Consider the following 14315-nt stretch of genomic DNA (forward strand, 5'->3'; position numbering starts at 1 on the left):
ATATCACAATTGATGTCTTTTGGTATTAAAGAAAATAAAATTGGTTTGAGAATCTTTAAGGAAAAATGTGTATGAAAGACCTTGGTTCTATGCTAAAGTTAAAAACTAAAAAAATTTTTTTTGGTAATACTTCAATATTTAGGGTAATTTTTAATAAAAAAAAGATAAATTTTCTCAGAATATTATATAAAACCAATTTTATTTTGTTTTTTTTTTTTGAATTGTGAATTTGGTGCAAAGGGGTATTTAAAATTGGTATTGGTGATGTAAGAGCCTGTTGATTGTTGTTAATTTTTTTTTTTTTTTTTTATAAGTTAATACCCAAAAACTAACTAAAAAAAAAAAGAAAAATTAGATAATATATCACATCATAAAATTGACATTTATTTTAATAAATGGTTTTAAAAAAAAAATTCATATGAAAATTTCATATGAATTTTTTTTTTCTTTTTTTTTTCTTTTTTTTATTTATAAAAAAAATCCTTATTTTTTTTTTTTAGTAAAAAACCATTACACTAAAAAACAGTGATGTCACAAGAAAATATTTGTAAATATATATAAAAAGATTTTATTTGATTTTAATTTAAAAAAAAATATTTTAATATTTATTAAAAAAATAATTATTATTATATCATATTATTATATCATATTATTATATTATTAAATTATTATTGTATTATTATATTATTATTATATTTATTAAATTAATAATAATGATAAAATTATTAAAGAAACTATAGTAAAGAAATTGAAAATTAATTTTGAGCTATCATCAGAGTCAGCTGGTGGTTCAACTTTAGCACGTACAGTAATTTTATCAACATAAATTGGTGATTGATCTTCTTCGGCTTTAAACCAAATTCCGTCGTATTGTTGACCTGCTGGAAGATCATCTAATGGGAGAGTGATATGGTTCCATTTATTTGATTCGATTGGACCTCCGCATTTGTCATCAATGTACCAAGTCTTTTCTACAGTATTTGTTTTATCTTGATTTAAATGTAATAGTTCTACTTTAATTCTTTGATTACCACCACTTCCACCATGAACCCAAAACTCTATTTGTTTATGAAGATCTGATTCTATACAACCCCAGCACATAAAATGAAGTGATTTATCTTTCTTTGGAACAAATTTGATCGAGTAATTACCTTCACAAGCAATAACTTCAGTGCTATTTAAAACTGGTTGGGAGCTGCTCCAATTATCTGACCAATGTGTAAGCTTATCGTTATAGATATCAAAGGTATCAGAAACCATTCCAATTTTACCTTTAGCCAATCTATCCATATGTTTCTTGAAACCAACACCAAAACCTGATGGATCACCAGCTTCATTAACAATAACAGATGGACCATCACATGGACCTACTAACCATGACCAGGCTAAATAATGGATACCTTTATGGTCACAATAATTTAAAAAGTCGTCAAGGAAGTCATGTTTGCAATCTTTTTGACCAGTTTCAGTGGCGATAATTGGCATATTGTTAAGAACTGGTGTAAGGAATTTATCCCAACAACCCTTTGCCTTACATTGGTTAAAGTCATAAGCGTGTAATGAAGCAGCAAGCTGTGGTGGACTAAGAGTATCTTTTGGATAGTAGTCAAGGAACTTGGTGAATGATGTAGCATATTGAATACCACTTAAAAGTACAATGTTTTTAGCTCCAGTTGATCTAACAGCTTCAAGTAATTGACTTAAACCAGTTGTGGGATAATCTAAACCACAGTTTTCACCATCTCTCCAACAGGCCCATGCTTCATCAGATTCCCACTCGTTTCCAAATGGATATGGTTCATTATAGAGATCAAAGATGACATTAGAGAAATCTTTAAACATATTTGCTACTTGTTTCCAAAACTTGGCACTATTCTCAGCATTTGGCATTGGTATTTGATCAGTTGCTAATAATCCATTCTTGGAGCTCCAGTGGAGATCTATAATTACTGCCATATTTAAATCTGAAAGCATCTTGACATAACCTTTAATTTTATCTCTATAACCTTCACCAAACCATGGTGCTTCATTTTGATGGACACCTAACCAACAATCTTCATTTAATGGAACTCTAATTGTATTGACCTTCCAGCTTCTAATTAAAATTGTTTCCCTGTCATTAGCCAAACCGTCAAACGCTTTTTGATGTTTTACACAGGTATACTCTGTACCGGGACGATTGACACCTCTTAGCATAATAACTTCATCATTTTCATTATAAATCTTTAAATCCTCTTTAATATGTAACCCTTTGGTTGACTGTTCTTTACAATAAATAAAATTAAATAGTGTTGTACTGATTATAAATATTATTAATAAATAATTTATTTTCATTTTTTTTTTTTTAAATTATTTGTTTTTTTAAAAAAAAATAAATTAAATTAAATTAATAAATTTATTTATTTATATATCTAATCTTTAAAATATCTATTTTTAAAGAAATATAAATTTATTTTATGTTAGTTTATTTTTATTTGATATTTTTATTAAAAAAAAATTAATGAAAAAAGGATAAATTAAAACAAAATAAACTAAAACAAAATTAAATAAACAATAGTATTTATATATGTATGTGTATGTGTATTAGTTATTATGAATGAATAATTTATTTGATAAAGAATTTGTTATTTTTTAAAAAAAATTAAAAAATTATTTAAATAATTCGATTATTAAATATTATATTAACAATACTATTTTTTATTAATTTTAGTATTAAATATATATAAGAGAGTGATTATTATTAAAAATAATTGTTTTTTTGATTTTGTTTTTTTGATTTAATTATTTATTAAAATAAAAATAAAAAAATAAAATACAATTTTAAAATTTTAAAAATACAAATTTAAATTAAATAAAAAAAATATTATATTAAAACTTTTATTAAAAAAAAAACAAATATTGAATTACAAAATACTAAAGTTGGTAGTTAAACTTTGCTACGCTATCAAACTATTTATTATGATATTATTATTATTAAATTATATTATTTTATATGTATTAATATTCGATGTACTTTTTTTTATACAAAAATGAAAAAAAGAAATTAAAGAAAAAAGGAAATAATGTTATCTACAAGATAATTAATAATGATTATTATTTAATTATTTATAAAAAAACATTTCAAAAAAAAAAAACTAAAATAAAAACTAAATAAAAAAAATAATATGAAAAAAAAAAAAATCATATAGTTAAACCACAACTACTTTATTTTCTTGTGAGTGTGTGATATACTATTTATATGGTGTTTAAAATAGAATTAAAACCCATTATTTAATTATTTATACCTACATTAAAAAAAATATTGATTTCAATTTAGTTTAAAATAATTTTTGTTAAGTCCTAAAAACAAAATCTTTTTAATATATATATACTTTATTTATTTATATTATATATATATATAAATTATAATTATTATAATAGTGATACAAAGAAAACAATATTTATATTGTTATAAAAAGTAATATTATATAATGGCAATGTTATTATTAAATTAAACACACTAACGGGGATTTGAAAAAGAGAAGAAAGAAAAAAATTAAAAAAAAACATAAAAAAAAAAAAAAAAAGAAAAAAAAAAACAAAAAAGTATATACTTATACTTTTTAATTAAATCTTTTGAGTGTTATGTTTTAAATAATAAATATTTTATAATTATCGAATAAATAAAAAATAAATGGTTACATAACAAATTTGTGTGTTGGTATTACAAAACATTTAATATCTTTAAAAAGGGAATGTATTATGTGTGTGTATGTTCAATAAATAGTAAATATAAAAATAACAATAATTAAAACTTTTAACAAATTCTTTTTATAAACTATTTATTAATTTTTTTTTCACCTTTAATGTATTGTGGGTTAAGAATATTTATTTAATAAAAAACATGGTTTTAATAAATTTTACCCACAACTTAATAATGAGGATTAAAAAATATTTATATATAAAAAGAACGAGTGGTTATATAAAAAAAAGAAAAAAAATATTTTTTTGGGGGTTAACTTTTTTACTAAATCCTAAAAATGTGGGGTTTGGTGTGTGTTTGAATGTGTGTATATGCTCTTTGTCCAAATATATTTTTTTCATGTTCCATATAAAAAATAAGTTGTCATGTAAATTATAATTATTATTATTTTTATTATTTTGTTATTATAAATTTTGATTTATATTTTATTTAAAATAAAAAACAACTAAATAGTTATTAGTAAAAATAAAATAGTAGATATAGTTTTTGTATTTTCATTGTTTGAAAATTATTATAGACAAAAAAATGATACTATTTTTTATTTGATGATGATAATGAGCGAGAAAAAAATAATTATAAAATGTAAAAATACTATTATCATTAAAAGATAAATCTAAACTTTTGATATGACATGTGTTAAATCTAAAACATATGCGTAGATTATGTACTATTTTTTTTTTTTGTTTTTTTATATTTATAATAAAAGTTTGTAAAAAAAGAATGCGAATGCTGATATTTTTTTTCAATGGAAATTTTATTTTATTTAAATTTTTATTACAACGCATTAAATTATTAAAGAATTTGCATTGGTGGTTGGAGAAATTGTTATTTAATGTATGATTATAATTTCTACTCTTTTGTTTTTATGATTATTGGTAATTAAGTTTATATTTTTATTTTTATTGTTGGTATAATTACTATTGGATTGAAAAAAAAAAAGAAATTGGGAGAATACAAAAAAAAAAAGAATTAAAAAAAAAAAAAAAAATTATATGATTGATTTTGTGAAAATATAATTTAGTATTATATTATATTAAGTAGTGAATGTCTATAAATCTAAAATTAATTATTAAATGTCACTATTTTAAAATTATTATTATTATTATTATTATTATTATTATTATTATTATTATTATTATTATTATTATTATTATTATTATTATTATTATTATTAAAAATTAGAATAATCTAAAATCAAATGTATCTTGAATTTGACTAACTGCTGTCCAAATACACTCTTCTTGATTTCTGACATATTCAGATCTTAGGAAAAGGAAAAAGAATAATAATGAAGCAAAATCGAAAATTTGAATCAAGTCAACATAACTAAAGATATACATTGGACAACCACCTAAAATATAAAAGTTTAATATTAATGTTTATTTTTAGTAATAAAAAAAATTATAAAGTTTCTTACCTGGAAGATATTTAGCCCACACAAAAAGTGGTAAATAATTACTTAGATTAAAAATTGCACCTAAAATTAAAAATGCTCTACTCTTTTTAGTTGGTCCTTCTCTTGATAATGAAAATGCTATTATAAATACCAAAACTATAATTGGGATATGTTGTAAAATGAAAAAACCCAATAAAACATAATAAAAAGTTGTATCTTCTTTGCTGTAATGATAATAGAATATTAGTAATCCTTTATAATTTGTTATCTCTTATTCTAAAACTAAATATGATTACTTACTCTACTTCGAGATAAAGGAAAACTAAAAAACAAACAAAACATATTAAAAAGAAAATCTCAAGAGGTGTAATATGTTTTTTTAAAGTTGCTGTGAATTTTGATGAGTGTCTATTCTCTTGTTGAATTTGTTGTAATAAAAGGGGTTCATGTTCTCTATGGGTATTTTGTTGTGAGGTTGATCTGTATCTTCTTTGGTGGTTCAATGCTAAACTTAATGCCAATGCTGTAAATCCATGCAACGTTAAACTTGCAATAAAAAATACCTCCTCTACCTGTTGTTCCTGTGTTTTATCCATAGCATATCTGATTGTATTTGAGGCACCTCTTAAACCCAATGCTAAATAATAAACAATCCACAATGTATTCGATATAGTTTGAGTTCTAATCTTTTTATTGAAAACATCTACACTATTATACTTGAATGCGATTATTATTGCAAATATAAAACATGATAGCGCCAAACATGCAAAAATTAATGATATTGATGGATAGCTGAAATATTCATTAATCTTTAAACCTGATGGACACTCTGGAACGTTGATTTTTAAAAACTCTCCCATCTTTTTTTTTAATTTTCCCTATATTAGTTGTTGTTATTCTATTTTATTATTTTTAAAAAAAAAATAAAAAAAAAATAAAAAAAAAAGATATTTTTTGAATAGTTGTATCTTTGCTATTTTTTAATTTTAATCTTTTTCTTCTCTTCTTTATTTCTATATTTAAAAATTTTAAATTAATATTTATAATCTCTATTTATTATAAAATAATATATAAAAGAAAATAAAATAAGTGGATGTGTTTGTTGTGTGAAAAATTTTAAAAAATTTAAAATAATAAAAAAAAAAAAAATAAAATAAAAAAAAAAAAAGATAAATTCTTTTTATGTGCGTGTGAAATTTACTATTAGTTTTATTATATTATTTTATGGTTATGTTATAACAACAACAATTAAGTTTTTCTTTGTGGTTGTGAGTATTTTTGATTGATCGAATGAAAAAAAAAAAAAAATAAAAAAAAGAAAATAAAAAATTTTGAAAAAAAAAAAATAAAAAAAAAAAAATAAAATTTTAAAATTTCTTTTTTAACCACAAAAACAATAACCTTAAGGGGTTTTTATTTAAACAAAAAAAAAAAAAGGTAGATAAAATGTAATATTTACAATAAATATTTATAGTTATATTTGTTTTAAAAATATAAAAAATAAAAAACTATTTAAAAATGAATCAAAAAAAAAATAAAAAAATAAAAAAAATAAAAAAAAATAAAAAAAATAATTTAAAAAAAAATAAAAAATAAAAAAAAATAAAAAAAAATATTTTTAAATATATGGATAAAATAAAGCATTTTATGTCAAATTATATCCTATGAATGAATGAAATAACAATGGATACAAATAGAGGCATAATTAATTTGTATTATAGCAAAAGCTAAAAAAAAATAAAAAAAAAAAAAAAACAAAAAAAAATGGACTTGAAGATTTTATTTTTTCAAAAGATAATTTTATATAAATTTTATTTTCAATAATAAAATTTAATAAAACAATAATTACCAAAAAAAAAAAAGAAAAGAAAATAAAGAAAAAAAAAAACAATTGAAACATTTTATAACATTTGGTATGTTTATATTTTACACTACATTTTATTGTGTATAAGGAAAATACGTTTTTTATTAATTTTAATTTATTTTTTTAAAAATTATTTTATTTTGTTTTTTTTTTTTATTTAATTTTATTTTTTTTAAAACTTTTTTTTTCAAATCTTTTTTTTTTTATTTTTTAAAAGTTTTCGTAAAAATCATTCGATATATACCAGAGTTACCAGTATTAGTAAAAGGGGGAGCATTGAAGTAATAATCAAATAATTATTTCTTTCATTTATATTTTCATTTATATATATTTAATAATAAAAAAATTCACACACCCCATTAAAAAAATAAATAAAAATAACCTTTGTTTTGTTTGTTTTTTTTTTTTTTTTTTTTTAATTTCAACTTGTAAATATCAATAAAAAACAATATAGCTTATATATATATATATAGAAATGTACACAAATTTGAATGATTCAGGGGATAATGTAGTTTTAGAAAAAACTAATTATAGCGATAAAGCTACTTTATTAAAATCATCATATGATGACAATAACGCACCAGATAGCTCAATTGCATTAGAATTTGGAGCCAATACTAGCAGCACTCAAGGTGTTTATTATAGACATGTTAAACCAGAGCAACTTCGTCAAGTTTTGGAAACTTCACGTGTTGATGAGGAAGTTATGAGATCATCATCAAAGAAATCAAGAAAGTTTTATGAAAAACAAAATGAATTGATCGATCAAATTCTCGAACCAATTGAAGTCAAGGATAATGATGAAGAGGAGGTAGAAGATTTTAAAGTCAAGATTGCTATCAATGGTTCATTATTGGTTAATGTTGTATTGTTTGCTTTACAAATTACAGCTGCAATTCTTACAGGTTCAAAAGCTTTAATTGCTACATCAGTTGATGCTTTTATGGTATGTCACATAATATTATAGTTTACTAAAAGAGTTTACATATATTCTATAGAATATATATTAATTTTTACTATTTAATTATAATATTTAGGATTTATTAAGTGGTTTCATTTTATTCATGACAGCTCGTTATCGTAAGAAAAAGAATTTCTTCCTTTATCCAACTGGTAAAAGTCGTTATGAACCAATTGGTATTCTTATTTTTGCAGCACTCATGTCAACAGTTTCATTAAATCTTATTTGGGAAGGTGCATCAACATTAATTAAACAAGATAAAGACTTTGAACTTGATTTAATGTCAACTCTTTTTGTAGTTTTCGCTATTGGTTGTAAAATAGTTATGTTTATCTATTGTCGTCAATTAACTCATTCAAGCAGTGCTATGATCTTAGCAACTGATCATCGTAATGATATTACTGTAAATTCATTTGGTATTGGTATGGCTATTTTAGGTAAATATGTAAGATGGTGGTTAGATCCAATTGGTGCTTTAATTGTTGCTTTAATTATCTTACGTTCATGGGTTTCTGAAGCATATGAACAAATTGTAAGTTTATTTAACATGATAATAATTATAATTTTGTTTAAAATATAAAAAAACTAATGTTTATTTATTAAAAATTATAGGGTTTATTAGTTGGTAAATCAGCCTCACCAGAATTCCTTCAAAAACTCACTTATATTGCTGTTACTCATCACCCAGAAGTTCTTCAAGTTGATACATGTCGTGCCTTCCACGTTGGTAATAACCTCTATGTTGAAGTTGATATCGTTCTTCCACCAACCATGCCATTAGTTAAGACCCATGACATTGGTGAATCACTCCAAGAAAAACTCGAATCATTAGGTGAAGTCGATAGAGCATTTGTACATGTTGATTATGAATACAGACATAAACCAGAGCACAAAAAAGTTCATTAGGCCACTTTTACATAATTTATAAATAGTTTTTTTTAATATTTTAAAAATAAAACAAATCCAATTAATATATTTATTTTCACAATATAAGGTTTAGCCTAAATAAAAGTTTAATATTTTTTTTTTAAAATAAAATCTATACATTTTTATTTCTTTTTATTTTTATTAATAAAATATTGGATGGGTAATAAAAAAATTTAAATATATTGTCTTTTAACATTAATGGTGATTTCACCTCCAAAATAAAAATATTATACTTTCTATAAAAAAGAATATAAAAATTATATTTTTACAAGAAACTAAATTCTTCACTCGTGATGAAATTAAAAATTTAAATAATTTATTTGAAAAAACTGATTTTACTATCTTCTTTTCTTCAATTGAAGATATTTATAAAAATATTATTACAGCACTACAAAATCTAGAAATTCATTAAATAATGATGAATTATCTATAAATAAAGAATTATCACCAAAAGCACAATCAGGTGTTGCTACAATTATTCATAAAAATTTATTAAACAATTTAATCCATAATGTCAAAGATTCGCAAGGTAGACTATATTTTATCCCTTCAATTTGGATGGAATACACGAGTTTTATTTACGATAAAATCAAAATTGAGCCCATCTAAATATATACTATCTTCTTATATATTTTTATAGGACTTTCACCAAATAATGTTTATTCAAATAATATAAAGTAAAATAATTAACTTTCAGAAACAACCTTATTCACTAACAAAACTTAAAAGGAATTATTTCCCTTATCTAATAAAAAATAATTCATTGCTATTCTTTTATATTTTTACTTATTTATTTTATATTTAACCTAAATTAAATAATTACTAAAATTAATAAAAGTCACATAATTTTATTTTATTAATATTAATATAAGGGTAGTCTATTAACGTCGCAATTATCATTGAAATATTTAGATACACATGTGAATGAATGTTTTAATTGAATACATTTATAGCCTTCTAAGCATGAATAATGGTCACATTTAGTTGATATAATTGGTCCAGATGTTAGGGATGAGGATGTAGTTGAACTTGCTGATAAAGTGGATGAGATAATTGATGAAATTACAGTAGATGATATTGATGACCCAGTAATAGTTGGTAAGGCAGAGTCAGTTGTTGTAGCTGTTGAGGTTGTTGCTATTGTTGAAGGGTTGCTTGTATAAATTGTAGTCTGTAGTGTTGATGTTATTGTTGAGATAATTGTAGAGTAAATTGTAGAGGCCAGTGTTGTTGAGATATATTCGGTGGTTTCACCTGAATCTGGTGGATCTGTACAAATGGCTACTGTTAAACAAACACCATTTTCACAACGACCCAATAAACATGGATCACTTGTAGAACAATTTATAGGAGTCATAACACAAACATCAGGGTTATCAGCATGACACTCGACAGGTATACATGGATCAATTGTTACACATGAGTTTGTATCACTACATCGAGCACAGTTTGGAATATCCTGGTTAATACAGCCAACACTCGATGAGCATGAGTCACTTGTACATGGATTATTATCATTGCAGTCTACAGGAAAAGATTCACAACCTAAACCAGGGGTACAGAATTGATTCTTGCATACATCAGGGTATGTTTCTGAACAATTAAAATCCCTTGGTTCACAATTAAATTCATCATAGCAATAGTTTGCAATACAACTATTTTCATCTTCAAAACAGTTATAACCCATTTTACATGCACACTCGTCATTTCCTTCACAAATACCACACCTTTAATATTAATAGTAGTTAGTATTTTATTTTATCATAATTAAATTAAAAAAATAAAAACAAAACTTACTGGTCATAATAGACACAATCTAAAACTACAGTTGTTTTAAGGCTATATAAAATTTAAAAAAAAATTAATAAAATTAAAATTTAAAAAAAACATAATTATACATACTCAAACATATGAAAATTATCTCTTCTCTTTCTATTACAATTAATAATATCCAGAGTATGGGTATTCCATGGATCGGGTTGATCTATTAAGAATTCAGCAAACTGTACGTCGGTTATACCAATTGTTTCTATAACCTTTTTTTCATCTACATATACAATTAGATCATCTGAATGGACTATTGAAACTATACCGGGTTCAAATAATCGTGCTTGAACCTTTTCGTATCTAAACCAAACGCACCTATAAAATATAAACTAAGTTTTAATATAATTTAAATTATTTTTATCAATATCTTTTACTCACCATTTATAATTGTGATTATCCCCATCATTACCAAAACCTCTACCATCGAATGGAAAAAATTGATCAGGAGGATACTTACCTACAAAATAATCTTGAAGGATATTATAGGATACATTGGGACAGTTTGTACAGGTCCATTTGTCAAATGTAGTATCACTATTAACAATTATATGAGAACCCCCAAACTGGCTTATTAAAGGTTGATTACCAAAATTATATATAAGACCATGTGGTCCATTTTCATTATTATAATCCTCTGTAACATCAAAACCTTGATAGATTGCCCCATCTGGTATTGCATCCATATCAAAATCTGGATTTCTATCTGTTGTGGTATCAAACACAAATAGCTTTTCTATTTTTTTTTAAATTAAAGAAAAAAAATGATTTAGTTTATTTTAAATATTAATTTTAAATATTAAATTTAAATATTAAATTAACATACGTGAATGGACTATTTTCACCAAATACAGGACTAAAAGTATATAATTTTTAATTTTCATATTTTCTATAATCTTTTAAAATACTATGAAAATAAAAGAAATCTTGATATTAAATATGTTGAATAAAAAAAAAAAAAAAAAAAGAAAAAATAAATAAAATGTTTTTATCATTTTTTCCTTTCTTTTTTTTTTTTTTTACCAAATTATGTATTTACCCCACGCACACTTTCATTTACCCCATCTAAAAACTCAATGTGGTTTAAAAATAATACCCAAAAGCGCATTATAATACCCGAAATAATGAAAAACATATGAATATTTGTAAAAATTAAAATTAAAAAAAAAAAAATTAAATTAAATTAAATTAAATAATGATAAACACAACAATATTTTAAATTTAAAAAAAAAAAAAATTAAATTAAATTAAATTTTTTTTGTTGATTACTATTATTTGTTGTTTTAAATATGAGCAGTATACTACAATATAATTATGGTGCTGATTTAATTGTATTTAGGAATATAATGTATTAAAATAATTGAAATTTAAATGAAATGAAATTAATATTTAATTAACCAATTAACTAGAATTAAAAATATTTTTAAATTTTATTAATAATAAATAGCTTTTAGTGGGTTATTAATCTTTGAAAATATAAGATAATTCCATACGATTCTAATTCTTTTTTATTATTATTAATAGCACCCAAAGTTAAATTTTGTATCAATAATGATTTATTATCGTGATGTAAATTCACATTTTGAGTTCTTTAATAAAATCCAAATCAACTTGCTATTACGTTAAAAAAATGAACTAAAGACAGTAATCTCGATTCTCTTAAGTGACGGCCATCAAAATCTCAAAGAGTTCTGCTACCTTTTCAATAGTTTAAATTACATAATCAAGGTGTTACAAGATTGGGATAACAAATTAATATTTATTGAAATTTACGAATATATGAATAAAAACCAAAGCTCACTTATCAACGATGAAAACTACTCCACCCTTTCAAATAGCTTAGCAAATAAAGAAGATGAAGACTACTCTGCATTCTCTGTCATGATTTCAGATTACAAACAGCAGTTATTAAAATCTTTAAAAAAGAAACTTGTTAAAGATTTGTTTATAAATTTCATTTCGAAGATTGGTAGCTATTTAAAAAGAGGCACTTTTTCAAATCAAATTATCATTATTATAATCAGTACTGGCAGTGGCAGCAGTATCTCCTCCTATTCAAAAAATATATTAAGCTTTTCAAAATTCAATAAACAAAAATCGAAACTATTTAATGACCAACCATCAAACAAACAACAAAATAAAGGTAAAAAAAATGAATTTTATTTAATCATCACTGTTTAAATATTGTTTTAGAATATAAATTGTACCAATTGCAATATTATCGGTACCTTTAAAAAACATATCCATAACTTGGTCGCCTCTTAATTTCTCTTGTTCATTTTTGCTATTAATTGGATAAACTACTTCGATTGATTCTTCTTTATTTTTTTTTAAATGTGTCTGTCTTTTAATATCATTATTGTTATTGTTTGTATTATCTCCTTTAAGATTATTAAATAGGTCGTATTCAGTTGATATTCCGTCCATTATTTTAACCATAAGTGATTTTGATACCCATGCGCCTATTTGTACCTCTTCTTCTTGAAGTTTGAGATTAACTGGTGATTTTTCATTGTTATTGCCGTTGTTGTTATTTAATTTTACACTTATAAAAATTACAATATGATGATCTCCAGGTAGTTTATCGTGGGCTAATAAAATAGGATATGAGCTTTCGAAAATACCAATTACTTTTAATGAGTCTAGATCTACCATTGATTTATCAATACCAACTTCTTCTTCCAATTCTCTAAGACCAGTTTCAAATATGGTTTCACTTTGTTCCATATGACCTCCAGGTAGTACCCAAACACCAGGAAAAATTCTTAGAGTCTCTGCTCTTTTTGTAATTAAAATTCTTTGATTATCGCTGTCTTCAACTAAAACCCCAACACCGACTTTAACTGGTGGATATAATTGTTTTTCAATTTGTAAATCTTTATGAATAATTGAATTGGATATTTCTAATTCGTGAAATGGACAGCTTTTGGCATGTGCTATTATAACTTTTTGGTCTAGTTTCTTCTTTATCTTGTTAACATCGCTTTCGTAACTATTATCTCTACTGTAAGAGTAAATATCTTTATCATAGTTTTGACTTGTTGGTGATAATATTAATTTGCCGTTTTCGCTATCTAATTCTATATGTGCATATCCTATTGATTTAGAATTTGTGTCTATGCCCAACTTTGTTAATGTACACTTGTTCCACTCTATTGGTAAAACATCACCTTGCTTTTTAAAATAAACTGAGGGCCAAAATACTTTTTTAATTCCTTCCATATTGTTATCAATTAAACTATTACTATTACTAAAACTGCTATAATCAAAACTATCTATTATCTTTTTTTTTACAAAGCTATTGCTATCTATATCGTTATTATCGTTGTTATTATCGTTATCGTTTTTATTATTAATATTGTTATGATAATATTTTTTATGATACTGTTGATTATTTTTAAAATTAAAATTTATTTTTTTTAACAATATTAAATTTATTAAAGAAAAAAGAAATAACAGAATTAATATGTTTTTTAAAAGTTTCTTTTTAGTAGTAGTATTATTATTATTATTATTATTATTATTTGTGTTGTTATAGGTGTTAATAGTACTGCTTTTATTTTCTGTAAAGGTAATCATATTAATTTGATTTTAATTTATA

The 14315-nt window shown here is 22.9% G+C and overlaps 5 protein-coding genes across 5 annotated transcripts; 1 reads left to right on the forward strand and 4 right to left on the reverse strand.

Moving 5' to 3' along the window:
* Nucleotides 1-543: 543 nt before the first annotated feature.
* DICPUDRAFT_47102 (uncharacterized protein) lies at nucleotides 544-3725 on the reverse strand. The gene is made up of 2 exons (XM_003286947.1): nucleotides 3289-3725; nucleotides 544-2427 (listed from the first exon to the last, which is right to left on the reverse strand). Exon 2 carries the CDS (start codon nucleotides 2332-2334, stop codon nucleotides 700-702), a length of 1635 nt encoding a protein of 544 aa, XP_003286995.1. The 5' UTR covers nucleotides 2335-2427; nucleotides 3289-3725; the 3' UTR covers nucleotides 544-699.
* Nucleotides 3726-4920: 1195 nt separating this feature from the next.
* Nucleotides 4921-5998, reverse strand: DICPUDRAFT_151033 (uncharacterized protein; the record flags this gene model as incomplete). Its single annotated transcript, XM_003286948.1, has 3 exons — nucleotides 4921-5093; nucleotides 5160-5362; nucleotides 5439-5998. The coding sequence occupies 3 exons, from the start codon at nucleotides 5996-5998 to the stop codon at nucleotides 4921-4923; spliced, it is 936 nt and encodes a 311-aa protein (XP_003286996.1).
* Nucleotides 5999-7477: 1479 nt separating this feature from the next.
* DICPUDRAFT_151034 (uncharacterized protein) lies at nucleotides 7478-8869 on the forward strand (the record flags this gene model as incomplete). The annotated part of the gene is made up of 3 exons (XM_003286938.1): nucleotides 7478-7948; nucleotides 8040-8495; nucleotides 8576-8869. 3 exons carry the CDS (start codon nucleotides 7478-7480, stop codon nucleotides 8867-8869), a joined length of 1221 nt encoding a protein of 406 aa, XP_003286986.1.
* A 793-nt stretch (nucleotides 8870-9662) lies between these two features.
* Nucleotides 9663-11631, reverse strand: DICPUDRAFT_97568 (uncharacterized protein). Its single transcript, XM_003286949.1, has 5 exons — nucleotides 11541-11631; nucleotides 11096-11450; nucleotides 10793-11032; nucleotides 10688-10729; nucleotides 9663-10617 (listed from the first exon to the last, which is right to left on the reverse strand). The coding sequence occupies exons 1-5, from the start codon at nucleotides 11596-11598 to the stop codon at nucleotides 9753-9755; spliced, it is 1560 nt and encodes a 519-aa protein (XP_003286997.1). The 5' UTR covers nucleotides 11599-11631; the 3' UTR covers nucleotides 9663-9752.
* A 1246-nt stretch (nucleotides 11632-12877) lies between these two features.
* Nucleotides 12878-14314, reverse strand: DICPUDRAFT_97569 (uncharacterized protein; the record flags this gene model as incomplete). Its single annotated transcript, XM_003286950.1, has 1 exon — nucleotides 12878-14314. The coding sequence occupies exon 1, from the start codon at nucleotides 14291-14293 to the stop codon at nucleotides 12878-12880; it is 1416 nt and encodes a 471-aa protein (XP_003286998.1). The 5' UTR covers nucleotides 14294-14314.
* Between the last annotated feature and the right edge of the window lies 1 nt (nucleotide 14315).

This window comes from Dictyostelium purpureum (genome assembly GCF_000190715.1).
Source record: "Dictyostelium purpureum unplaced genomic scaffold DICPUscaffold_85, whole genome shotgun sequence".
Lineage (NCBI taxonomy): Eukaryota > Evosea > Eumycetozoa > Dictyosteliales > Dictyosteliaceae > Dictyostelium > Dictyostelium purpureum.

What these genes read in the sequence shown, in the direction of transcription:
- DICPUDRAFT_47102 (XM_003286947.1), bottom strand. Translation starts at nt 2,334, where the DNA reads ATGAAAATAAATTATTTATTAATAATATTTATAATCAGTACAACACTA.
- DICPUDRAFT_97568 (XM_003286949.1), bottom strand. Translation starts at nt 11,598, where the DNA reads ATGAAAATTAAAAATTATATACTTTTAGTCCTGTATTTGGTGAAAATA. An exon ending in GGTGAAAATAGTCCATTCAC is followed by an intron (nt 11,451 to 11,540) that starts GTATGTTAATTT and finishes AAAAAAAAATAG; the next exon opens with AAAAGCTATTTGTGTTTGAT. An exon ending in GATAATTTTCATATGTTTGA is followed by an intron (nt 10,730 to 10,792) that starts GTATGTATAATT and finishes AATTTTATATAG; the next exon opens with CCTTAAAACAACTGTAGTTT.